This window comes from Microcebus murinus, chromosome X (genome assembly GCF_040939455.1).
Source record: "Microcebus murinus isolate Inina chromosome X, M.murinus_Inina_mat1.0, whole genome shotgun sequence".
Classification (NCBI taxonomy): Eukaryota; Metazoa; Chordata; class Mammalia; order Primates; family Cheirogaleidae; genus Microcebus; species Microcebus murinus.
The window spans coordinates 5,598,892-5,622,929 of NC_134136.1; the positions used below are offsets into that span (position 1 = coordinate 5,598,892).

The window sequence follows — 24,038 nt, forward strand, 5'->3', positions numbered from 1 at the left end:
ATGGTGTACATCTTTAATGGACAAGTGTTAAACAGCCGGAGTCAGTCTCCATGGAGATTATCTTTGATAACATATTTCCTCTGGGGAATAGCTGAGTTTGTGGTTTTGTTTTTCAAAACTCTGCTTTAGCAAGATGTCAAAAAAGGAAGAGGCTATGGAAACTCATCTGATTCCAGATATGATGATGGAAGAGGTCCACTGGGAAACCCTCCCTGAGGAATGGGTTGAATTAATCATCTGCTTCGCCCCAGTCCTCCTCTGATCGCTGGTGGATGAGGAAGGTAAATGTCTGCTCTAAGAAGCAGACAACATGACGTGTACGTTCATAGCAGAAGGAAACCATCAGGAACCAGAGGGCTGACCACGCTGGACGAGTAGATGAATGTGCATGTCTAAACAAGATTTGCTCTGTGTCTTCACAGATGAATGAGGTCATGCTGGGAATTCCCTCTGCAGGAAACTGGCCTGACTGATATGCGGTTCTATAAATGCACATGTTTGTCTCAATCTTTTTTGTATAGTTTATTAAAGTATTAATAGTTTTAATAAATAAATATTTTTAGGTTGCAAAACTGACTCCTCATCTATTTTTTTTTTCTTGCCACTGAGGGCTCTGTTGAGAAATTGCCCAAAGCATCGTGGCCCTCACTGGGACTCAGAGCCAAGGCCAGGGGGACATGGGAAGGGGTGACCAGGAGGGGCCCAGGAAAGAGGGGTGTCTACTGTTTTCCCTGTTGACATTTCATTTGGGAATGAGATGCCAAGGGATGTGACTGCTGTGCTTGAAGGCAGTGGCTGGAGTTCTCTGTGCACAGGACAGACAAAAGCCCTTGGGATCATTGCCTAGACCCCCGCTCCCGAGGCTCCTGCCCTCTCCGGCTGCGACACTTGGTTTCCCTCTGGGTGCGAACAAGGACATGGGAAGGAGAGCCATTCCTCATCTTTATATAGTTAAATCACAAACTCTGAATCTGAAGAAAAGAAAAAACTGTGCATTCAGTACTATGTAACTTTTTTTTTTTTTTGAGACACAGTCTCACTCTGTTGCCTGGACTAGAGTGCCGTGGCATCAGCCTATCTCACAGCAACCTCAAACTCCTGGGCTCAAGCGATCCTCCTGCCTCAGCCTCCCAAGTAGCTGGGACAACAGGCATGCACCACCATGCCTGGCTAATTTTTTCTATATATTTTTAGTTGGCGAATTAATTTCTTTCTATTTTTGGTAGAGACAGGGTCTCGCTCAGGCTGGTTTCGAACTCCTGACCTCGAGCAAACCACAGGCCTTGGCCTCCCAGAGTGCTAGGATTACAGGTGTGAGCCACTGCGCCCGGCCTGATTTTAAGTGTTCTTGCCACAGAAAACTGATAAGTATGTGAGGTGTAGATTTTAAGGGTTCTCGCCACAAAAAAATGATAAGTATGTGAGGTAATGTATATTTTAATTAGCCGGATTTAGCCATTCCACAATGAATGCATATTTCAAAGCATCATGCTGTACACTATAATTTTTGTCAATTTAAAAATAAATAAAAATAAAACACAAAAAGCGAAATAAAATAAATTTTCTTTGTTCAAAAAAACCAGTGTGATGTTGGTGAAAACGTGGAGAAAGTGGAAACCTTGTGCGTGGTTGATGGGAATGTAAAATGGCACAGCTGCTGGGAAACAGTATGGTGGTTTCTCAAAAATTAAACATACAACTATCATATGATCCAGCAATTCCATTTCTGGGTATATATCCAAAAGAATAGAAAACAGGATCTCAGAGAAAAGCTATCCACACCTATGTTCATAGCATTATTCACGAGAGCCAAGAGGTGGAAGCAATGCCAGCATCCACTGATGGATAAATAGATAAAAGAACTCTGGTATATTATTTAGCCTTAAAAAGGGAACATTATTTGGCCTTTAAAGGAATGAAATTCTGATATATGCCACAACATGGACGAACCTTTAGGGCATTATGCTATGAAATGAGTCAGTCACAAAAAGACAACTACTGTGTAATTCCACTTACATAAGGCATCTGAAAGAGTTAAACTCATAGAAACACCAAGTAGAATGCTGGTTTGCAGAGGCCGGGTGGGGGGAAAAGAGGAGGTGTTGTTTAATGGTTACACATTTCAGTTTTGCAAATGATGTTCTAGAGATTGGTTGCATAGCAATGCGAATATACTTAACACTACTGAATGGAACAGTGAAAATGGTGAAAATGGTAAATTTTATGTTATGTGTATTTTAACCTAGTTAAGTAAAAAACTGGTGAAAATTCTGTTTCCTAAGGGGATACTGAAAAAATAAAACATCTATACTATGAAGACTGTATGTCTTCAGCCCGGAGCCAGACCTTTGCCTATTCTACATCCCCACAAAGACATCCAACAGACATACCAAATGTAAATATCCAAAACTGACTTCCAGATGTTAAGTGCAAGAAGCAAGAACTATGGACATATTTTGTGATTCCACTCCTATAAAAGTAAATAACAGGCAACACTAAACTATATGATTAAAAGATACATATATAGCATAATAAAACTATAGAGAAAAATGAGGAATAGATGATCAAAAATACAGAGGTTTCCCCTTGGCAGAGGGATGGGATGGGGGACACCCCCAGGAGCACTGGAGGATGCTGGCAGTGTTCTCTTCAGTGACTTGGGGGTGTTTCTTTAGCGTTACACTTGATAATAACTTATTAAATGATGCACATATATTGTGTAATCCTTTCTATATATGTTACCTTGCAACATAAAAAGAGGGAAAATAGTAATAAATAACATCAGTTTGTGTTGAACACTTCTCGAAACTCACAGACCCTGAAAATGACTAATCAGTCTGTATAGTTTTCTGTTTTTCAGAATATCTTACAAAAGGAATTATATACATCTGTAGCCTTTGGAATTTGGCTTCTTTTGCAGAAGGGAATACATATAGGACTTCTGAAAGTCCAATGTACCCTTTCTTAACTATGGCGATAGATACATGGTTTATCACTTATTCCTTAACTGTAGACTTACATTTTCTACATCTGTACATACCTATAATATACTTTATAGGCCGGGCACAGTGGTTCATGCCTGTAATCCTAGCACTCTGGGAGGCTGAGGCGGGAGGCCTGAGGTCAGGAAGTCGACACCAGCCTGAGCAAGAGTGAGACCCCAACTCTACTAAAAATAGAAAAAAATTAGCTGGCCAACTAAAAGTAGAAACAAACAAACAAAAAATCCAGCGAGGTGGTGAGTGCCTGTAGTCCAAGATACTCTAGAGGCGGAGGCAGAGAGGTCCTCTGAGCCTAGGAGTGAGGTTGCTGTGAGCTAGGCTGATGCCATGGCATTCTAGTCTGGTAAACAGAGTGAGACTCTGTCTCAAAACAAAAAATAGTCTATAGATATAATGTCATCGAATTTGATATATCTTGCCACGCGATTTTTGTTAAATAGCAAATTCTATGTCTAAGAACACTCTGCATATTTCTACTGCAGAAAAAGTATTCCATTGTATGCATAAATCGCAAATTACTGATCCGGTCCTATGACAGTGGAAATTCATGCTGTTTCCCATACCTGGAATTGGATGATTACCAGAACACTACTCATTACCCCTGTAATGTAACTGGACAACTTCATAGGCATCTGTCCTCAATCTCCATGCCACGAACTCCTTACCCCTTGTTGCTGAAAGTAAAGGAGCACTGAGAGGGGTGAAAAAAAAATTTATGGAAAAGAAGATAGCTGAAAATCATTAAGAAGAAGTTAGAAAAAACAGCAACATAAGCTCAAGGAAAGTTGAAGAAGTAGTAAAGATAAAGCAGAAATCACTAAGCCAGGAAACAAGTGTGCAATTTAAAAAGATCAACAAACCAGAAGTTGGTTGTTTTCCAAAAGAATGAAATTGGCAAAGCCCTGGTGAGACTGATCAAGAAAACAAAACAAGGAAGGGGACCGATATAGGCAAAGCAAAGGTAGAAATAAGCATAAGTGACACAGACATCAAAAAACAGTGAGGATCCTACGGGGGAGCTGGATATCCGCACACTGTCTCTGCAGGGACAGCACAGAGAATGCTTAGTAACTGCAGAGGGAAGACGGTCGCTTCACAACAGAGTGATCTGAAACAGCGCCCTGACCACATGGTCACAGTGAACATCACCAGTCGTGGGACAAACTGACAGGAAGAGTCTCCCGATGTCCTGCACTGAGATGGATGGCACACAGGAGGCTGGCAAACGCTGCCAGCGTTCGGCTTCTTGCTCTGTGTGGTGTGGCCGGGACTTGGACACCGCACAACCACGGGGCACGGTTCTCGCTGCAGTCGGCCACAGTGCACTCTGGAATCCCGCGGGTGTAGCTCGCACGGCCACCCCGGCAGCTCACGCGAACGCGCCGCACCTGGCCAACGCGGGTGTTTGCTTCATCACTGGAGGAAACGGATAAGGACATGTGGATGGGGAAACGACGAGTTCTTGGCATGGAGACTGAGGACAGACGCGCGTGAAGTTGTCCAGTTTCACCCAGGAGGCTGTGACAGCAAGGACTAAAATCCACAGTTGTCACTCACCACCACGACTCTCAGACTCGATTGTCATCTCATGTCCCCAATTGCCGTGTGCTGGCACTTGCCGTGTGCTCCGCCACAGCCCGGGTGGCCACCATTGCTGCCCCTGGCTCACTGGCCTGCTCAGTCACACGCCTTCATCCATAGCTGGAGTCGGAAGACGAGGTGACCTCTTCTGCCTGCCGAGTGAAAGGTCACATTTGGACATGCGCATTTGGGAGCCCTGGCACCTGGCACAGGTGGGACTTTGTTCGGGGCTGTGCCGCTGCAGCTGCATCTCGGGCAGGCATGCAGCTCAGCAAATCTCCAGAGCCCCCTCTGAGCTGAGGAGCCCAGGGCGCAGGGCGGGGCCCAGGGCTCTCCAGGCCACCCCACATTCCCTTGGGGGGAGAGGCCGCTGCAGGGAAGGGCAAAAGGAGGGCACTGAGTGAGGGAGGGGTTCCACCGTCTCCTGTACTCTGGGGCCCAGATGGATGGCTCTAATGTGAGCCTCGCATTCTGTCACTCACCTCCCCTAGAGATGGAAGTGTCAGCCCCACCCATGGCCTGTTGGGTACAGGACACAGCAGCATCTTCCCGCAGTACGTGCTCTGCATGTGGAACAGAGAGCCTGTGCTCACAGCAGGGAGTCGGGACAGGCAAATAGTCACCACGGGTTGTGTTCATGCCCTCCACACCTGCTTCAACCTGCTGCCCCTTCCTGCCCTTGCCGACCACAGCCTCACGCCTCCTGGGACAGTGCCTGGTGCTGGAATTCTCTTCCCATCAGAACTGGCCTAGATGCCTCCGGCGTCAGAATCCCAAGTTGGAAAATCTCTGCCTCACGTCTGCACCCAGACGCCAGCCCCGCTGTTACCCTGCTAAGAAACCATCACTTGGGTAGGGGTCGAAGGTTCAGCCTGCAAAATCAAGCCCATCTTCTCAAGGGAGGGTTTGAAGCAGATGGTTTAAGTCCCCACTCATGTTTCTTTCTGGCTTTGAGGTCTGTGATTGTCCCACCACACGCGTGATGGTCCCTGTCCCTGAGCTCATGCCACGCGGCACGGAAGGGAGGCAGAGTGAGAATATGGGGCAGGGGTGGTGCCACGCCTGAGCAGTTTTCCAAGTGCTGTCCCTCTTCCCTACTTTCCATCCTCACGGCGCCCATCCTACCCGTGACTCGGTCAACTCACACGGGGCAGTCTCCCACGGGAGCCCTTTGCCTCACAGGGAAGGCACGTCCCACCTACTGTGTCGTAGCCAGCCTTCACGCTATCATCCACCCACACGCACAGGACTTTTGAGACGTCATATTTGTCGCACAGAGGATGCAGGGCCTACTCCGGGGACTCCAGCATCTGAGAGCCCTGGCGCCCGGCACTGGGCTTGGCCACTTCCACTTCCACCCACTCTGGGCGCTCCTGTGTGTTTTCCGCACTTGAAGAACACCTCTCGTGAAAGGTAGACCCCACCCTTGCTTCGACTCCTTGGATCCCTTGAGGATGCTGGCCCACTGCCCCGCTCCCTGAATCAGCTCTTTCTCCCTCCTGGGAGGTCATGGCCGATGAGATTCACAAGCACACAGAAAGACACACAGACACACACACAGACGGATCCCTCCCTGCACACGCTCACCCCGGATGGTATCTGCACTTGTCCCTGCTTGTCTGGGAAACACCCAGTCTCTGGACGATGGGAGCTGGCAGAACGTGCACTCACCTCACTCACATCAATGTGTCCCTGCGAGTGTCAGGCCGGCCGGCCCGGGACCCTGGCCGAAGGAAGGAGGCGACCCCAGCTGTCAGGGAGGGTGAGGTCACAACAGGGAGCTCAGACGGAATCTCATGTGGCCTCGGGAGGCAGTCTGGAAGATTGAGCTGGGACACGGAAACATCACGTCCAGCCAAGTCTGTGGCATGGAGGTGGCAAACGGTGTCTGATGGGGACCATCCAAGAACATTCAGACCTAGCATGCACACTCGCTCTGGAAACTAACTGGCCTTGTCCAAGTGGAGGCCGCGGAGCCCCGAGGCAGCAGAGCGCACTCAGTCCCCCCACCTGCAGCCCGGAGACCAACCTGCTCCCTTCTCCCCTGCTCCCTGCAGCTCCCCTTTCGCTCCACCCCTCCACTGCAAGTATGGCGGGAGAACTCCCGGGGTTTGGTAAGCGAGTGTCAAAGGTGAGGGCTACAGAGGAACTGAGGATGATGCTCGGGTTCCTGGCCGAGCTGTGCGTGTACGTGGTGGCACCAGAGGGAGAGCGTGACTCCAGAAAGAGACCGGGGCCCCGGCTGGGGAGGAGCTCAACCGTGCTCTTTAACACCTGCTGCAATGACCGTGCGGGAAAGGCCAGGGGCATGAAGCCATGGGAGAGACCAAGGATGCTCGTGACAGAAAAGAAGGGCGAGGGGGGAGAACCAGGACAGCGAACCATCGAGGAAGGCAAAGAGGGGTGGGATCTCTGGCAGGAGGTCAATTAGTTCCTGCTGAAAGGGAGGGGGAGGAGCGGCACACAGTGGGAACCTTGAGACACCCAAATCGGAGGACACTGGGAGGGACCATGAACAGGGCCTGCTGATGAGGCTGGTCAGGGGCCCTACAGAGGCTAGACCCAGGGTGCTATGGTTAGCCTGAGAGCAGGTATGATACCCAGATCCCGGCCCAGAGGCCCCACAGGGAGAGGGCCGAGCACAGAGTGCCAGGGTACGGTGCTTTAAATGCTCCAAAATGTAGCCGCTGCCCATGCCCCTCCCCTCCCCTCCAGTGCAACGCCTCCTCCCCCTCCTGGAAGAGGGCAGAACACAGAATTTGAGAATATAAGAGCTATATTATTTGGATAATTCTGTAAACTGGGGTAAGGAGGGGGCAAGAGCAGGGGGCGAGAAGTAGCCATAGCTAGAAAAGGAGGGAACCAGCTTGGGCATAGCTCCTGGGCTCCAAAGGTACCAGTGCTTATCTTGTAGGAAGAGGCTGGGTTCAACCTGTCAAACAGAGCACATTTAGGGTGAGAGCATGAGTCAGGGCCGGCCCACAGTTCCCCGAAGCCACCAACTTTGCGGGAAGAGCAATAGTACGTGTAACACTCACTCACTGACTTCAAAGGCCTGGATCTTGTCAGCGAGGCACTGCATGTCCACTGGAATAGGGAGGCATTACCGGGCACTTCAGACAGAGGGATACACAGACTCACTCCCCTGTCCCCCAAGTATCTGCCCAGCCCTGCAACCGGAAACCTCAGCAGCCCCTGTCCAGGCAGCCCTGGGACCCACTCACGCCCGCCCCCCCCACACCTGAATTAAATGTGGGAAGGTCTTCTAAATGGAAACAAAATGTAACACTGCTTCTCAAATGCTGGGGCATACCACAACCATTCAGAACGTGTTAAAAGGAAAAACAAGCAAAGAAACACCACCACCCGTACGAGCCATACCAAGCAGGGAAAGGGGGAAATAAAAGAGGTGGCACTAAATGTGATAAAGAAAGGAGCTATGTGGGATTCCTTGGCAAAGTGTACACGGAGCTCAGCCGATACATTTCTACCCATGCACATCCCTGGCTATAAGTGCACAGAAGGCTCCAGCGCCAGGCCCGCTTGGTTCTTCTCCCCAAGGGAGAAGATGCCCTCCAGTGATGCCTCCAGAACCTACAGTCCATCCCTGCCCTGTGTTCCCAGCATCTGCAGGAAGATATCGTGGACTGTCCCAGCCCGTTCCCTGGCCGCAGTGAGGGGTTTATCATACCTAGTTGCGCTTTAAGGTCGTCTCTCTCTCTCTGCAGCTCGGCACACTAGCCCAGAGAACTCAGGAGGAAGAGAAATGATCAGTGTATTCTGGCCTCCTCTCTCCTCATCCTCCCTCTCACCCGTGGGCTGCACATGCCCCACCGCCCACAGCACAGTGGCCAGACTGGCAAGGAATCTTCAGTGGAAAGGAAGAGCCCTGTCTCTAGTCGGTGTGGGATGGGAGGAGGAGGAGAACGACACAGAAGTCACTTTAACCTGGACACGGTTCCCACCATCCAGATAGGACAATGGTTTCTAGGAGCCAGACCAGGCATTACCCGAGAACAGCCCTGTACTCCCGGTGGCTGCTGCCTTTCCCGTCTTGGGTCATGGACGGGTGGCTCCTGGTCACCTGAAAGACAACACAGAATCCAGCTTCCAAGTCTCACAGCCTGGAGGAGGACAGGGCATGCAGGGGTCTAAAGTGAGGCACCATCACCCTCTGCTGGCAGCAAGTGGCTCCTGCTCGGCCCAGCAGCTGCAGCCTTGTCTCTGGGCCTGCCTTCCCTGTTCCTGTTCCCCAGTGTCAGGCCATCTGTGCCTGTGGCCCCCTAGCATTGTGGCTGTGGGTTGGACGCTAGCACAGCTGCAGCCACAGCCGGCCCTGGGAAGAGGAAAGGGGTTGAACAAGACTTACCTTAAAAGGTCTGCTGTGCTGGGAGTCTACCTCTGTAGTCAGAATTTTGGGTGCTGTTACAAATATCCCACACTCCAGCCATGTTGACACCCCGTTTCCTGTGGGAGAGCTGTCTGGGTAGGCACAGAAGCCTGGGAGGAAGGCTGAGCCCTGAGAAGTGACAGAGCCAGAGGATCCCCTCCTATATCCCTCTCCCCTTCACTCCTTCTAAACCCAAAAGACTCACTGGAGGGTGCAGTGCCTCTGGGAATGTCACCTCCCTCGCTCTAGGCTGAGGACTTTGAGTATCCTGGAAATTGGGGGGCTCTACTGTTGGGGTCACCAGTGCTGAATTCTCCATGATGCATGTGCAGGCAAGGTGGCCATGGCTTGGGTGTTGGAAGCTGAAAGAAAAATTTCTCGACCAGGCACAGTGGCTCACGTCTGTAATCCTAGCACTCTGGGAGTGTGAGGCAGGAGATCACTCAAGGTCAGGAGTTTGAGACCAGCCTGAGCAAGAGCCAGACCCCATCTCTACTAAAAATAGAAAGAAATTAATTGGCTAATGAAAAATATATAGAAAAAATTAGTCGGGCATGATGGAGCATGCCTGTAGTCCCAGCTACTTGGGAGGCTGAAGCAGGAGGATGGCTTGAGCCCAGTTGTTTGAGATTGCTGTGAGCTAGGCAGGTCAGCAGGCAGGGCTCAGCAAGGGAAAACAGGGGAATGCTGAGACAGTCCAACAACTTGCCAGGCAGGCTTGGAGAACATCTAGGAAGGAGGAGTCAGGAGGCTGATGAGTCTAGACACCCAAGCTTTGCAGCCCAAATTTTAAAGGGTCGTCTGATCCAAATCAGGTGCCAGCCCAGTTCCTCTCTGCAGAGGAGGCAGGAAACATGGAAAGGGTCAAGAACAGTGCCTGGCACGTACCCAGTGCTCTCTTAATGTGTGTCACTACTAAGATGGCCCCCATGGGGCATCCTAATGACTGTGGATTCAGAAGGACAGGCCCTGAGCAAAGGACAGAGTAAAGATGCCTGTGTCGGCAGTGTGGGCAGACAGGAAGACGATGTCATACTCACTTGGGCCTTTGAGCCTGGATCTCTATTTTGGTCATTATCATTTCTGGACACAGGTTGGGAATCCTTTGCCTTCCTCGCCCCAGATTTCTTCCCAGTGCTGCCGTGCTTGGAGTGTTTGGGTCCCAAGGACAGCAACGAGTAGCTCTTGGACCTCCCGAGCAGGGGAACACCAGCGATTGGGGGGAAGGTGGCTGGCTCCAGGGGAACTGCTGACAGTCTCTGCCCCCATGGAGGAAATACTCTCCCCAGGGCCATGTTTGAGGCGGCCCCTAGTAACTTCTTCTCCTGGGCCACCTTCTTCTTAGGAACGGCCCGGGGCAGGCTGCCCACAGTGGCAGTAGCAGCAGCTCCTGGGAAGCTGGGCCCGCTGCCTGCCTTCCCCCACACCACACCCTGCATTTTCTTCGAGGAAGAGCTGCCCAGCTCTCCAACGGCCTGCCTTTCCATGCCTGAAGTGAGTGCTCGGGAAGCAGAGGTCAAGAGAGAGCCTGGCGTGGGAAGGAAGTCCTCCCTGACAAGCAAACTCGAGTGTCTGGGTGTGTCCCCGGGATCCTCGGCGCTGCTGGGCTCGCCCGGGTCTCCTCCTTTGGGGTAAATGCTCACCCTCATCGGCACCTCACTGATCTCACTTTGTGACTCGGGGTCGGAAGGCAGCTCGACCAGGCCTACCACGGAGGGCCGCTGGGGATCCCTGCCGCCCGCGCTCTGCTTACTTTTAGCGCCTCTTTTCTGGTTCCCGCGGGCCCGGACTTTCCGGGGCGCCATGACGGGGGGAGGGGCGGCAGAGGCGGCCAGGGCGCCTCGACCACTCAGACCTGCCCCCAGGTCCGGCCACACGGTGGACACTTGGGCGTTGCGGCCCTCTGAGCACGGGTGTCTGCGGACGCCCCGGATAGCCCAGTCGCTCAGCGGCTGCACGATGGCCATCGATTTGTCAGCCAGGAGGGACTCGTAGTCTAGATCGTCCCCCATCTCGTCAGTCGGGGTGCAGGGGCGGCCTTCCCGGCCCCAAAGCACAGTCCTTCCCTCCTCTATCACTTGCTGCTCAGCCTCGAAGCCCTCGGGGTCTGCCAGCCCGCCCTCGCCCTCGCAGATCCATGGCGTCCCCACATTGAGGCCTAGGCTAGGGCTTCGAAGCCAGCCTGGTGAACGCTGGCCCGCTCCCCGCCCTCCAGGCCAAAAGCAGACGCCAAAACAGATACCTCATCATCGGGGAAACTCATGTCGCCAGTTTCATCAACCCAGGTGTTGGCAGAAGGTTGCCTTTTTCTCTGCAGGAGAGCCCCGCACATGCCGGCCTCAGAAGCAGCGCTAACACGGCATGTTTGCCTCAGGAGCCACAGGAAATGGCCTCAAACAAGGCATCGTGTTCAAAGCCCACCTTCTCAACTCCACGGACTTCTGATTGGTTCGCTTCCATGTGCTCATCTGCCTCCTTTCTGAGGCCTCGTCCTTCTGATTGGTTCTCTTCCCCCAGCCCCCACTAACCAGTGCAGCCCTTGTTTGGCCATCTCTCGGGCCCCAACTAATAGCAGACAAGGGTGTTTGGGTCGCCCAAAGCCAGTCGTTTGGTTCGTTGGAATCCTGCTGTGTCACAGGGTCCTGGTCTCACGCTTCTGTCCCACCACTTTCTCCCTGTCCCTCTGCCGGGTATCTGCTTTCACACTGAGAGCCACGTCTCTGAGCCTCAGTTTCCCATCTGTAAAGTGGGCTAAGTAACAGCACCCAGTTCAGGGGTTTGTGAGGGTCAATGATGGATGCAAAGCACCCAGCGCACAGAGGATTTGCATGGCTCTATTCCACACTTGCCACCCGATAGGAAGCCCACAGTCAGTAATCAGAGGATTCACGGTTTTCTTTTCCATGTCTTTGAAAAATTCCCTTGCTGCTTCTCAGATTGGATAATTTCAGTTGACCCTTCTTGAAGTTCACTGATTCTTTGCCTACTCAAAACTACAATTGGCCCCCTTGGTGGGTTTTCATTTCAGTTATTGCACGTTCAGCTCCATAATCGTGCTTTGGTTCCTTTTTGTAATTAGTGTCTTTTTATTAATATTGTCTATGTGGTTATGTATTTATGCTTCTGGTTTTATTTAGGTCTTTGAGTGTATTTGAGACAAAGAAGTTAACCTCTTTGTTTACTATGTCCAAGGTCTGTGCTTCCTCAAGCACAGTTTCTGTTAATATCTTCTGTAAATTCGCCATCCTCATGAGGTTTTTAAATTTTTTTTATTTTTCGCATGCTCATTATGTTGTTAACAACGGATTTTTGGTTATTGTAATAGGGTAACTCTGAACATCATAATCCAAGATTTTTTTTTCTTAGTGTGGAACGTACCTGTTTATTTGTTGTTTTCTAATCTATTTTTGTAATTTGTATTCTTTATCATGTGTGCTCTCTGAGTCTTTGTTCCTTTAGTTTAGAGGTCCTCAAACTTTTTAAACAGGGGGCCAGTTCACTGTACCTCAGACCATTGGAGGGCCGGACTATAGTTTAAAAAAAACTATGAACAAATTCCTATGCACACTGCACATATCTTATTTTTAAGTAAAAAAACAAACGGACAAAAACACCCGCATGTGGCCTGCGGGCCATAGTTTGAGGATGCCTGCTTTAGTTCATGTTCAGCTAGTGTTTTGACCGAAACATCTTTGAATGCTGAGCGCAGGAGGTGGCTGCGGAGCAGAGGAGGAGCAGAGGAGGAAGAGAAGGAGGAGAAAGAAGAAAGAATGAGGAAGAACAACAAAAGCCTCTTGCAGTCTTTGCACATTTGTTATGTGCTTGGGGATTTGTTCAGTGCTTAGCCAGGCCATTTAAAACTCCACCATAGACTTCACTTCCAGCTTGACTGAGACTAGACAGCAGCCAGACTTGAAAGTTTAGGTTCTTTTCAGGACTTCTGTAAGCATGCATCCATCACTGGACATGCACATGGCTTTCTAAATTTCCCAGTAAACATGGACAATTTTGAATGATCTAATTTCCCCATCTCCCCAGCTTTTCCTCTTAAACTTTGAGCACTCTTTTGAATGAATTAACTATAATTTGTTGCTAGAAGCTGGATACTGTTTGCCTTACAATGTTTTAAAGCAATATGTGCCTATTTTTGTTTCCTGAGTGAGTTCTGAATGAGGTGCATTAGCCCTTTGGCTATGCCCAGACAGACTAGAACAGACAAAATTCTTTGAGATAAATCAGCTGGGATGTCTTCAGAAGTAGAGACCAGAGTCTCACACTGGGAGTGCAGACTCAGTATAAAAAACTACCTGTGAGACGGGTGGTGTCCCAGGGTACTGATGAATAAAAATGCTACAGTTCTTACATAGAATTCTTAAATTGCCCTTTTCCTGGTTAAACATTTACTTCGTTGCTGTAAACCTTAATTATTTTCCAGAATATTAATAAAGTTGATTTTCATACTTTTTGTTGATGTTTGGATGTTTTCATACAGGGACTGATGGTTGAAGCTATCTGCTTCACCACGTTTACAGATGTTCATGCAAACAAAGCGCCCTCGTCCCTATTGGTTGGGGCCTGAGAGGCTGCCAAACAAGGGGCGCGCTGGATGGTGGGGGCTGAGGGAAGCCAACCAATGAGAAGGCCGCGGCGCCCAGAAGGCGGGCGTTGAGCACAGGCTTTTTTGAGGCCATCTGGTGGGGCCCCTGAGGCAATGGCGCTGCCTTCAGACTTGGTGTTCCTGAGGCGAGCGTGTGCTGAGCTCTCCTTGCTTGATAAGGGCAATAGTCTGCCCATAACCCCGGGTGATCGAAGCGGTGATATGAGGTCCTCCGGTGAGGTATCTGTTTCCGGGGTACGGAGGTGTCTGTATCAGGGGCAGCCTTCATCCTTGAGGGCGGGAAGTGGGCCAGCGTCCGCCACAATGGCTGCAGGGCCCTGGCCTAGGCGTCTATCTGGGGGTGACTCGGATCAGTGAGGGCAAGGGCGCTCTTGTGAACCCCAAGGGCTTCTAGGCAGAGCGGGAAGTGATAAAAGTGGGAGGGGCCGGGAAGGCCGCCCCTGCACCCCGACTGACGAGATGGGGGACGATCTAGACTACGAGTCCCTCCTGGCTGACAAATCGATGGCCATCGTGCAGCCGATGAGCGACTGGGCTATCCGGGGCGTCCGCAGACACCCGTGCTCAGAGGGTCGCGACGCCCAAGTGTCCACCGTGTGGCCGGACCTGGGGGCAGGTCTGAGTGGTCGAGGCGCCCTGGCCGCCTCTGCCGCCCCTCCCCCTGTCATGGCGCCCCGGAAAGTCCGGGCCCGCGGGAACCAGAAAAGAGGCGCTAAAAGTAAGCAGAGCGCGGGCGGCAGGGATCCCCAGCGGCCCTCCGTGGTAGGCCTGGTCGAGCTGCCTTCCGACCCCGAGTCACAATGTGAGTTCAGTGAGGTGCCGATGAGGGTGAGCATTTACCCCAAAGGAGGAGACCCGGGCGAGCCCAGCAGCGCCGAGGATCCCGGGGACACACCCAGACACTCGAGTTTGCTTGTCAGGGAGGACTTCCTTCCCACGCCAGGCTCTCTCTTGACCTCTGTCTGCTTCCCGAGCACTCACTTCAGGCAAGGGAAGGCAGGCCGTTGGAGAGCTGGACAGCTCTTCCTGGAAGAAAATGCAGGGTGTGGTGTCGGGGAAGGCAGGCAGCGGGCCCAGCTTCCCAGGAGCTGCTGCTGCCGCCTTGGGCAGCCTGCCCCGGGCCGTTCCTAAGAAGAAGGTGGCCCAGGAGAAGAAGTTCCTAGGGGCCGCCTCAAACTTGGCCCTGGGGAGAGTATTTCCTCCATGGGGGCAGAGACTGTCAGCAGTTCCCCTGGAACCAGCCACCTTCCCCCCAATCGCTGGTGTTCCCCTGCTCGGGAGGTCCAAGAGCTACTCCTTGCTCTGGTAGGGACACAAAGAGTCCAAGTACAGCAGCACTGGGAAGAAATGTGTGGCCAGGAAGGCAAAGAAATCCCAGCCTGTGGCCAGAAGCGATAATGGCCCCAATAGAGATCCAGGCCCAAAGGCCCCATTGAGTAGAACATCTTCTTCCTATCTGCCCACACTTCCCCTTCCCGGCACATGCATCTTTACTGTGTGCCTTACTGAGGGCCTGTCCTTGTGAGTCCACATTCATTACGATGTCGCATTGGGGCCAGCTTAGTAGGGGCACACATTAAGAGAGCACTGGGTACGTGCCAGCCACTGTTCTTGACCTTTCCCATGTTTTCTGCCTCCTCCCCACAGAGGAGTTGGGCTGGCACCTGATTTGGATCAGAGCACCCTTAAAAGTTTGGGCTGCAAAGCTTGGGTGTCTAAACTCATCAGCCTCCTGACTCCTCCTTCCTAGCTGTTCCCCAACTGTGCCTGGCAGGAGGCCTTGACTGTCTCAGCATACCCATGTTTTCCCTGGCTGAGACCTGCCTGCCCACCTGGGCCTGACTAAGGGAGAAAGTGCTAATGAGATTATCGCCTTCAAATCCCCCTCCTTTCTGTCCGCCTCACCCCAGCCCTTGTACATACATGCTCACACTCATACGGCCTGGCCCAGCTCTGAGAAATTTTTGTTTCAGCTTCCAATGCCCAGGCCGGGGCCACCTTACCTGCACATGCATCGTGGAGGATTTGGCAGTGGTGACCGCAGCAGCAGAGCTCCCCAAGTTCCAGGAAACTCACAGGCCTGGGCCTTAAACCAGGGAGGCGTCACTCCTAGAGGCCCTGCACCCTCCAGTGAGTCTTGTGGGTTTGGTAGGAGTGTAGGGGTGAGGGGTAGAGGTGAGCCAACTCTGGATCTGTCACTTCTGGGGGCTAAGCCTTTCTCCCAGGCTTCCCTTCCTATCAAGGCAGCTATCCACAGAGAATGGGGTGTCAATAGGGCCGGGGTAGGGGTGATTTGTAGCAGCACCCCAAACTCTGACTCCAGAACTAGACTCTAAGCAGAGGAGAGACTTTTAAGGTAAGTCTTGTTCAACCCCATCACTCCTCCCACGGCTGGCTGTGGCTGCAGCTGTGCTAGCCTCCAACCCAGAGCCACAATGCTAGGGGGCCACAGGCACAGATGGCCTGACACTGGGGAACAGGAACAGGGAAGGCAGGCCCAGAGACAAGGCTGCAGCTGCTGGGCCGAGCAGGAGCCACTTGCTGCCAGCAGAGGGTGACGCTGCCTCACTTTAGACCCCAGCATACCCTGTCCACCTCCAGGCTGTGTGGCTTGGAAGCTGGATTCCGTGTTTTCTTTCAGGTCACCAGGAGCCACCTGTCCATGCCCCAAGACCGGAAAGGCACCAGGAAGCAACTGGAGGATAGGAATGTCCTCGGGTAATGTCTGGTCTGGTTCTCAGGAACCTAGGTCCTAACTGGATGATTGGAACCTTGTCGAGGTTAAACTGAATTCTGTGTGGTCCCCTCCTCCTCCCATCTTCCACCCACCAGAGAGAGGGCTCCTCCTTTCCACTGAAGATTCCTTGCTGCTCTGGCCACTGGGCTGTGGGTGGTGGGCAGCATGTAAGGGTCATGGGGGAGAGAGGACAAGAAGAGAGGAGGCCAGAATACACTGATCATTTCTCTTCCTCCCGCGTCCACTCGGCTAGTGTGCTGAGCTGCAGAGAGAGAGAGACGACCTTAAACAGCAACTAGGTATGATGAACTAGGTATGATGCTATGGCTCAGGCCGGGGGAGGGGCTGGGACAGACCATGGTATCTCCCTGCAAGTGCTGGGGATACGGGGCAGGGATGGGCTGCAGATGCCGGCGGCATCCCGGGAAGCGACGTTCCCGTGGGGAGAAGAACCAAGCAGGCCTGGCTCTAGAGCCTTCTGTGCACTCACAGCCAGGGGTGTGCACAGATAGAAATGTAGCAGCTGAGCTCCGTGTACACTTTGCCAAGGAATCCCACAGAGCTCCTTTCCTTAGCACGTTTAGTGCTACCTCCTTTATTTCCCCCTTTCCGTACTTGGTATGGCTTGTTCGGGTTTGTTGTTGTTTCTTTGCTTGTTTGTCCTTTTAACACATTCTGGATGGTTCTGGTGTGCCCCAGCGTTTGACAAACACTGGTACATTTTGTTTCCATTTAGAAGACATTACCACGTAAAATTCAGGTGGTGGGGCGTTAGTGGGTCCCAGGGCTGCCTGGACAGGAGCTGCTGAGGTTTCAGGTTGCAGGGCTGGGCGGTTCCCCTCGGGGGCACAGAGATGGGTCTCTGTATCCCTCTGTCTGGAGTGCCGGGTTATGCCTCTCTATTCCAGCGGACATGCAGCGCCTCACTGACAAGTTCCAGGCCCTTTGAAGTGAGTGAGTGAGTGTTACACGTACCATTCCCCTTCCCGAGAGCTGGTGCCTTCGGGGGTCTGTGGGCTGGCCCTGACTGTGCTCTGCTTGACAGGTTGAACCCAGCCTCTTCCTACAAGACAAGCAGCTGGTGCCTTTGGATCCCAGGAGCTTCGGCCAAGCTGCTTCCCGCCGTTTCTTTTTCAACCACGGCTACCTCTCGCCCCCTGCTCTTTTCCTCTCCTGACCCCAGTTTATAAGAAATGATCCAATTAAAGTAGCTCTCATATTCTGATATTTTGTGGTCTGCTCTATTGTGTGGGGGAGGGGATGTTGCACGGGAGAAGGGGGGGGGGGCAGCAGGTCCATTTTGGAGCATTTGAAACCTGGTGCCCTGGAACCCTGTGCTCAGTCCTCTCCCTGAGGGGCATCTGGGACAGGATCTGGATGGCAGCCCTGCACTCAGGCTCACCATACCGCCCTGGGTCTAGCCTCTGTAGGGGCCTTGCCCAGTCACATCAGCAGGCCCTGTTCATGGTCCCTCCCAATGTCTTTCCATTTGGGGGTCTCACGGTTCCCAGTCTGTGCGTCTGTGCCGCTCCTTCCCCCTCCCCTTCAGCAGGAACTAATTGACCTGCCAGAGATCCCACCACTATTTACCTCCTCAATGGTTCGCTGTCCTGGTTCTCCCCCCTCGCCCTTCTTTTCTGTCACGAGCATCCTTGGTCTCTCCCATGGCTTCATGCCCCTGGTCTTTCCCGCACGGTCATTGCAGCAGGTGTTAAAGAGCACGGTTGAGCTCCTCCCCAGCCGGGGCCCCGGTCTCTTTCTGGAGTCACGCTCTCCCTCTGGTGCCACCACGTACACGCACAGCTCGGCCAGGAACCCAAGCACCATCCTCAGTTCCTCTGTAGCCCTCACCTTTGACACTCGCTTACCAAACCCCGGGAGTTCTCCCGCCATACTTGCAGTGGAGGGGTGGAGCGAAAGGGGAGCTGCAGGGAGCAGGGGAGAAGGGAGCAGGTTGGTCTCCGGGCTGCAGGTGGGGGAACTGAGTGCGCTCTGGGACCAAGCAAGGGGAAACTGCCTGCTGGCAGCTAGGACAGATGGTCTAGTGATCAGAGCTTCTACATCCCTCATGGCCTATCCAGCCAACCGCCCCTCCTCTGGCCTCTATGGCTCCGCGGCCTCCAATTTGACAAGGCCAGTTAGTTTCCAGGGCGAGTGTGCATGCTAGGTCTGAATGTTCTTGGATGGTCCCCATCAGACACCTTTCGGCAACCCCCATGACACAGACTTGGCTGGACGTGATATTTCCGTGTCCCAGCTCAATCTTCCAGACTGCCTCCCGAGGCCACATGAGATTCTGTCTGAGCTCCCTGTGACTTCACCTTCCCTGACAGCTGGGGTCGCCTCCTTCCTTCGGCCAGGGTCCCGGGCCAGCCAGCCTGACACTCATAGGGACACATTGATGTGAGTGAGGTGAGTGCATGTTCCGAAGCTCCCATCGCCCAGAGACTGGGTGTTTCCCAGACAAGCAGGGGACAAGTGCAGATACCATCCGGGGTGAGCGTGTGCAGGGAGGGATCCGTCTGTGTGTGTGTCTGTGTGTCTTTCTGTGTGCTTGTGAATCTCATCGGCCATGACCTCCCAGGAGGGAGAAAGAGCTGATTCAGGGAGCGGGGCAGTGGGCCAGCATCCTCAAGGGATCCAAGGAGTCGAAGCAAGGGTGGGGTCTACCTTTCACGAGAGGTTTTCTTCAAGTGCGGAAAACACACAGGAGCGCCCAGAGTGGGTGGAAGTGGAAGTGGCCAAGCCCAGTGCCGGGCGCCAGGGCTCTCAGAGTGCTGGAGTCCCCGGAGTAGGCCCTGGATCCTCTGTTTGACAAATGAGATGTCTCAAAAGTCCTGTGCGTGTGGGTGGATGATAGCGTGAAGGCTGGCTACGACACAGTAGGTGAGACGTGCCTTACCTGTGAGGCAAAGGGCTCCCATGGGAGACTGCCCCGTGTGAGTTGACCGAGTCACGGGTAGGATGGGCGCAGTGAGGATGGAAAGTAGGGAAGAGGGACAGCACTTGGAAAACTGCTCAGGCGTGGCACCACCCCTGCCCCATATTCTCACTCTGCCTCCCTTCCGTGCCGCGTGGCATGAGCTTAGGGACAGGGACCATCACACGTGTGGTGGGACAATCACAGACCTCAGAGCCAGAAAGGAACATGAGTGGGGACTTAAACCATCTGCTTCAAACCCTCCCTTGAGAGGGCGGGCTTGATTTTGCAGGCTGAACCTTTGACCCCGACCCAAGTGGTGGCTTCTTAGCAGGGTAACAGCGGGGCTGGCGTCTGGGTGCAGACGTGAGGCAGAGACTTTCCAACTTGGGATTCTGACACACACAGAGCCTACACCCAGGGCGCTCCTGTGAGACTGAGCACGGGGCTGCCACCCGGTTCTTGGCACAGGCACCCTGCAGGGAGAGGACGGATCCCAGAGTGCAAGGCTACTGTTTGTAAAGTATATAAAATGGACCAGCACCCCCACCCCTGCCCTACCCCACAACGCCCCCTCCCCCAAGAAAGAGGGCAGACCACAGAAGATGAGAATATGAGAGATACTTTAATTGGATAGTTTGCTACAAACTGGGGTCAGGAGAGGACAAGAGCAGGTGTCAAAAGAAAGCCATGGCTGAGGAAAAAACGGCGAGAACGAGCTTGGCTGCAGCTCCTGGGCTCCAAAGGTACCAGCTGCTTGTCTTATAGGAAGAGGCTGGGTTCAACCTGTCAAACAGAGCAGAGTCAGGGTCAGTCCAGGAGCCAGGGCCAGCCCACAGTACCCCCAAAGCCACCTGCTTTGCGGGAAGAAGAATGGTTCGTGTAACACTCACTCACTGACTTCAAAGGGCCTGGAACTTGTCAGCGAGGCACTGCATATCCGCTGGAATAGAGAGGCATTACCGGGCACTCCAGACATAGAGATACGGAAACCCACCATTCTATCCCTCGGGGGAACCACCCAGCCCTGCAACCTGAAACCTCAGCAGCCCCTGTCTAGGCAGCCCTAGGACCCACTCACCCTCCACCACCTGAATTAAACGGAGGAATGACTTCTAAATGGGATCAAAATGTACCAGTGTTTGTCAAACCCTGGGGCACACCAGAACCATTCAGAATGTGTTAAAAGGACAAGCAAGCAAAGAAACAAGAAAACCCGTACAAGCCATACCAAGCAGGAAAGGGGGAAATAAAGGAGGTAGTGCTAAACATCCTAAGGGAAGGAGCCCATTGGGTTCCTTGGCAAAGTGTACCAAGAGCGAGCCAATACATTTCTACCCATGCACACCCCTGGTTGTGAGTGCACAGAAGGCCCCAGGGCCAGGCCTGCTTGGTTCTCCCCATGGGAACATCGCTGCCAGTGAAGCCACCAGCACCTGCAACCCATTCCTGCCCTGTGCTCCCAGCACCTGCAGGAAGACACCGTGGTCTGTCCCAGCCCCTGACCCAGCCCGAACCGGGGGTTCATCATACCTAATTGCTGCTTAAGGTCGTCTATCTCTCTCTGCAGCTCGGCACACTAGCCCAGGTGATGCGGGAGGAAGAGAAACGATCAGTGTATTCTTGCCTCCTATTTCATGGTCCTCCCTCTCACCTGTGGCCCTTACATGCCCCACCGCCCACAGCTCAGTGGCCAGACTAGCAAGGAATGCTCAGTGGAAAGGAGGAACTCTCTCTCTGTGCAGTGGGGGATCAGGGGAGGCGGGGACAACACAGAAGTCACTTTAACCTGGACACAGTTCCCACCATCTAGTTAGGATCTATTTTTCTAGGGGCCAGACCAGGCATTACCCGAAGACAGCCCTGTGCTCCGGGTGGTTGCTGCTGCCTTTCCCGTCTTGAAGCTTGCACGGGTGGCTCCTGGTCACCTGAAAGACAATACAGAATCCAGCTTCCATGCCTCACAGCCTGGAGGAGGACAGGGCATACTGGGGTCTAAAGTGAGGCAGCGTCACCCTCTGCTGGCAGCAAGTGGCTCCTGCTCGGCCCAGCAGCTGCAGCCTTGTCTCTGGGCCTGCCTTCCCTGTTCCTGTTCCCCAGTGTCAGGCCATCTGTGCCTGTGGCCCCCTAGCATTGTGGCTCTGGGTTGGAGGCTAGCACAGCTGCAGCCACAGCCAGCCATGGGAGGAGTGATGAGGATGAACAGGACTTCACTTAAAAGTCTCTGCTCTGCTGAGAGTCTAGTTTTCGAGTCAGAGTTTGGGGTTCTCCTACAAATCCTACCACAGCCAAGTTGATGCACTGTTCCCTGTGTCAGAGCTGCATGTGTAGGTAGGGAAGCCTAGGAGGAAGGCTGAATCTCCACAATTGACAGAGGCATATGTTGCCTTCCTCCACCCATCTCCCTTCTACTCCTACCAAACCCACAATACTCACTAGAGGATGCATGGCCTCTGGGTGTGACGCCTCCCTGGCTCAAGGCCCAGGCCTGTGAATTTCCTGGAACTTGGGGGGCTCTGGTGTTGGGGTCGCCACTGCTGAATTCTCCACGATGCATGTGCAGGCCAGGTGGCCCTGGCCTGGGCGTTGGAAGCTGAAACAAAAATTTCTCAGAGCTGGGCCAGGGCGAGTGAGTGTGAGCATGTATGTGCAGCGGCTGGGGTGAGGTGGGCAGTAAGCAGGGGGGTTCGGAGGCGATAATCTTATTAGCACGTTCTCCCTCAGTCAGCCCCAGGCAGGTAGGCAGCTCTGAGTCAGGGAAACTGGGAATGGTGAGACCCTCCAGGCCCCCTGCCAGGCACAGTTGGGGAACAGCTAGGAAGGAGGAGTCAGGAGGCTGAAGAGTCTAGACACCCAAGCTTTACAGCCCAAAACTTAAGGGTCCTGATTCATCCCATCCCATCCCTGGGGAAGATGCAGGAAACATGCAAAGTGTCAAGAACAGTGCCTGGCACGTACCCAGTGCTCTCTTAATGTGTGCCCCTACTAAAATGACCCCAATTGGGCATCCTAATGACCGTGGACTCACAAGGACAGGCCCTGAGCAAAGGACAAAGTAAAGATGCCTGTGTCAGGGAGGGGAACTATGGGCAGACAGGAAGACGATGTCATACTCACTTGGGCCTTTGGGCCTGGATCTCTATTGGGGTCATTATCATCTCTAGACACAGGCTGGGAATGCTTTGTCTTCTTTGCCCCAGATTTCTTCCCAGTGCTGCCATGCTTGGAGTGTTTGGGTCCCAAGGAGAGCAACGAGTAGCTCTTCGACCTCGCCAGCAGGGGAACACCAGCGATTGGGGGGAAGGTCGCTGGTTCCAGGGGAACTGCTGACAGTCTCTGTCCCCATGGAGGAAATGCTCTCCCGAGGGCCAATTTAGAGGCGGCCCCTAGTAACTTCTTCTCCTGGGCCACCTTCTTCTTAGGAACGGCCCGGGGCAGGCTGCCCACGGTGGCAGTAGCAGCAGCTCCTGGGAAGATGGGCCTGTTGCCTGCCTTCCCCGACACCACACTCTGCATTTTCTTCGAGGAAGAGCTGTCCAGCTCTCCAACGGCCTGCCTTTCCATGCCTGAAGTGAGTCCTCGGGAAGCAGAGGTCAAGAGAGAGCCTGGCGTGGGAAGGAAGTCCTCCCTGACAAGCAAACTCGAGTGTCTGGGTGTGTCCCCGGGATCCTCGGCGCTGCTGGGCTCGCCCGGGTCTCCTCCTTTGGGGTAAATGCTCACCCTCATCGGCACCTCACTGAACTCACATTGTGACTCGGGATCGGAAGGCAGCTCAACCGGGCCTTCCACGGAGGGCCGCTGGGGATCCCTGCCGCCCGCGCTCTGCTTACTTTTAGCGCCTCTTTTCTGGTTCCCGCGGGCCCGGACTTTCCGGGGCGCCATGACGGGGGGAGGGGCGGCAGAGGCGGCCAGGGTGCCTCGACCACTCAGACCTGCCCCCAGGTCCGGCCACACGGTGGACACTTGGGCGTTGCGGCCCTCTGAGTACGGGTGTCTGCGGACGCCCCGGATAGCCCAGTCGCTCAGCGGCTGCACGATGGCCATCGATTTGTCAGCCAGGAGGGACTCGTAGTCTAGATCGTCCCCCATCTCGTCAGTCGGGGTGCAGGGGCGGCCTTCCCGGCCCCAAAGCACAGTCCTTCCCTCCTCTATCACTTGCTGCTCAGCCTCGAAGCCCTCGGGGTCTGCCAGCCCGCCCTCGCCCTCGCCGATCTGCGGCGTCCCCACATCGAAGTTTAGGCCAGGGTCGTGCGGGGTTCCCGGGCTGGCCTGGGGGACGCTGGCCCGCTCCCCGCCGTCCAGGCCGAACTCAGCCTCCGAAACAGACACTTCATCAGAGGAACTCATGTCGCCGGTTAGATCTGTCTGCGTTGTGGGCAGATGGTCGCCCTTGTCACGGCAGGATGGACCCGCACACGCTCGCCTCAGGAGTAGCCGGGTCTAAGGAGGCGCGGTTGCCTCAGGCGCTGCACGAGATGACCTCAAACAACGCGTGGCTTCCGTGACCCTGGTTGACCTCACTGCAGCCTTGTCATTGGTCCGTTTTCCCGGGCTCCACCAATCAGCGCGCCCATTATTTGGGCGACTCTAGGGCCCCAACCAATAGGCACGAGGGCGGTTGGTTTGTGCCGAAGCCTGTGGTTTGGCTCGTTGGAAGCCGGTTGTGTCACAGGGTCCTGGCCTCGCGCTCTCGTCCCACCTCTTTCTCGCAGTGCCTCTGCCAGGCATCTGCTTTCACACTGAGAGCCACGTCTCTGGGCCTCAGTTTCCCTTCTGTAAAGAGGGCTAAG

The 24,038-nt window shown here is 53.7% G+C and overlaps 2 protein-coding genes, 1 long non-coding RNA gene and 1 pseudogene across 4 annotated transcripts; 2 read left to right on the forward strand and 2 right to left on the reverse strand.

The window, feature by feature from the left end:
• On the forward strand, positions 1 to 285 carry LOC105882179 (selenoprotein K-like; annotated as a pseudogene).
• Positions 286 to 8,589: 8,304 nt separating this feature from the next.
• LOC105882176 (uncharacterized protein CXorf49 homolog) lies at positions 8,590 to 11,075 on the reverse strand. Its single transcript, XM_075999522.1, has 3 exons — positions 10,014 to 11,075; positions 8,953 to 9,102; positions 8,590 to 8,667 (listed from the first exon to the last, which is right to left on the reverse strand). The coding sequence occupies exons 1-3, from the start codon at positions 10,983 to 10,985 to the stop codon at positions 8,590 to 8,592; spliced, it is 1,200 nt and encodes a 399-aa protein (XP_075855637.1). The 5' UTR covers positions 10,986 to 11,075.
• A 2,587-nt stretch (positions 11,076 to 13,662) lies between these two features.
• On the forward strand, positions 13,663 to 17,553 carry LOC105882180 (uncharacterized). Of its 2 annotated transcripts, XR_012916015.1 has the most exons (6): positions 13,663 to 13,810; positions 15,565 to 15,721; positions 16,233 to 16,309; positions 16,582 to 16,627; positions 17,237 to 17,278; positions 17,374 to 17,553. It is a non-coding gene; the product is annotated as an uncharacterized LOC105882180 (long non-coding RNA). The 2 variants fall into 2 exon arrangements; XR_012916014.1 differs by having other exon boundaries at positions 16,233 to 16,627.
• A 2,597-nt stretch (positions 17,554 to 20,150) lies between these two features.
• Positions 20,151 to 23,703, reverse strand: LOC105882175 (uncharacterized protein CXorf49-like). Its single transcript, XM_020285058.2, has 5 exons — positions 22,366 to 23,703; positions 21,685 to 21,841; positions 21,100 to 21,176; positions 20,782 to 20,827; positions 20,151 to 20,191 (listed from the first exon to the last, which is right to left on the reverse strand). Exons 1-5 carry the CDS (start codon positions 23,593 to 23,595, stop codon positions 20,151 to 20,153), a joined length of 1,551 nt encoding a protein of 516 aa, XP_020140647.2. The 5' UTR covers positions 23,596 to 23,703.
• Between the last annotated feature and the right edge of the window lie 335 nt (positions 23,704 to 24,038).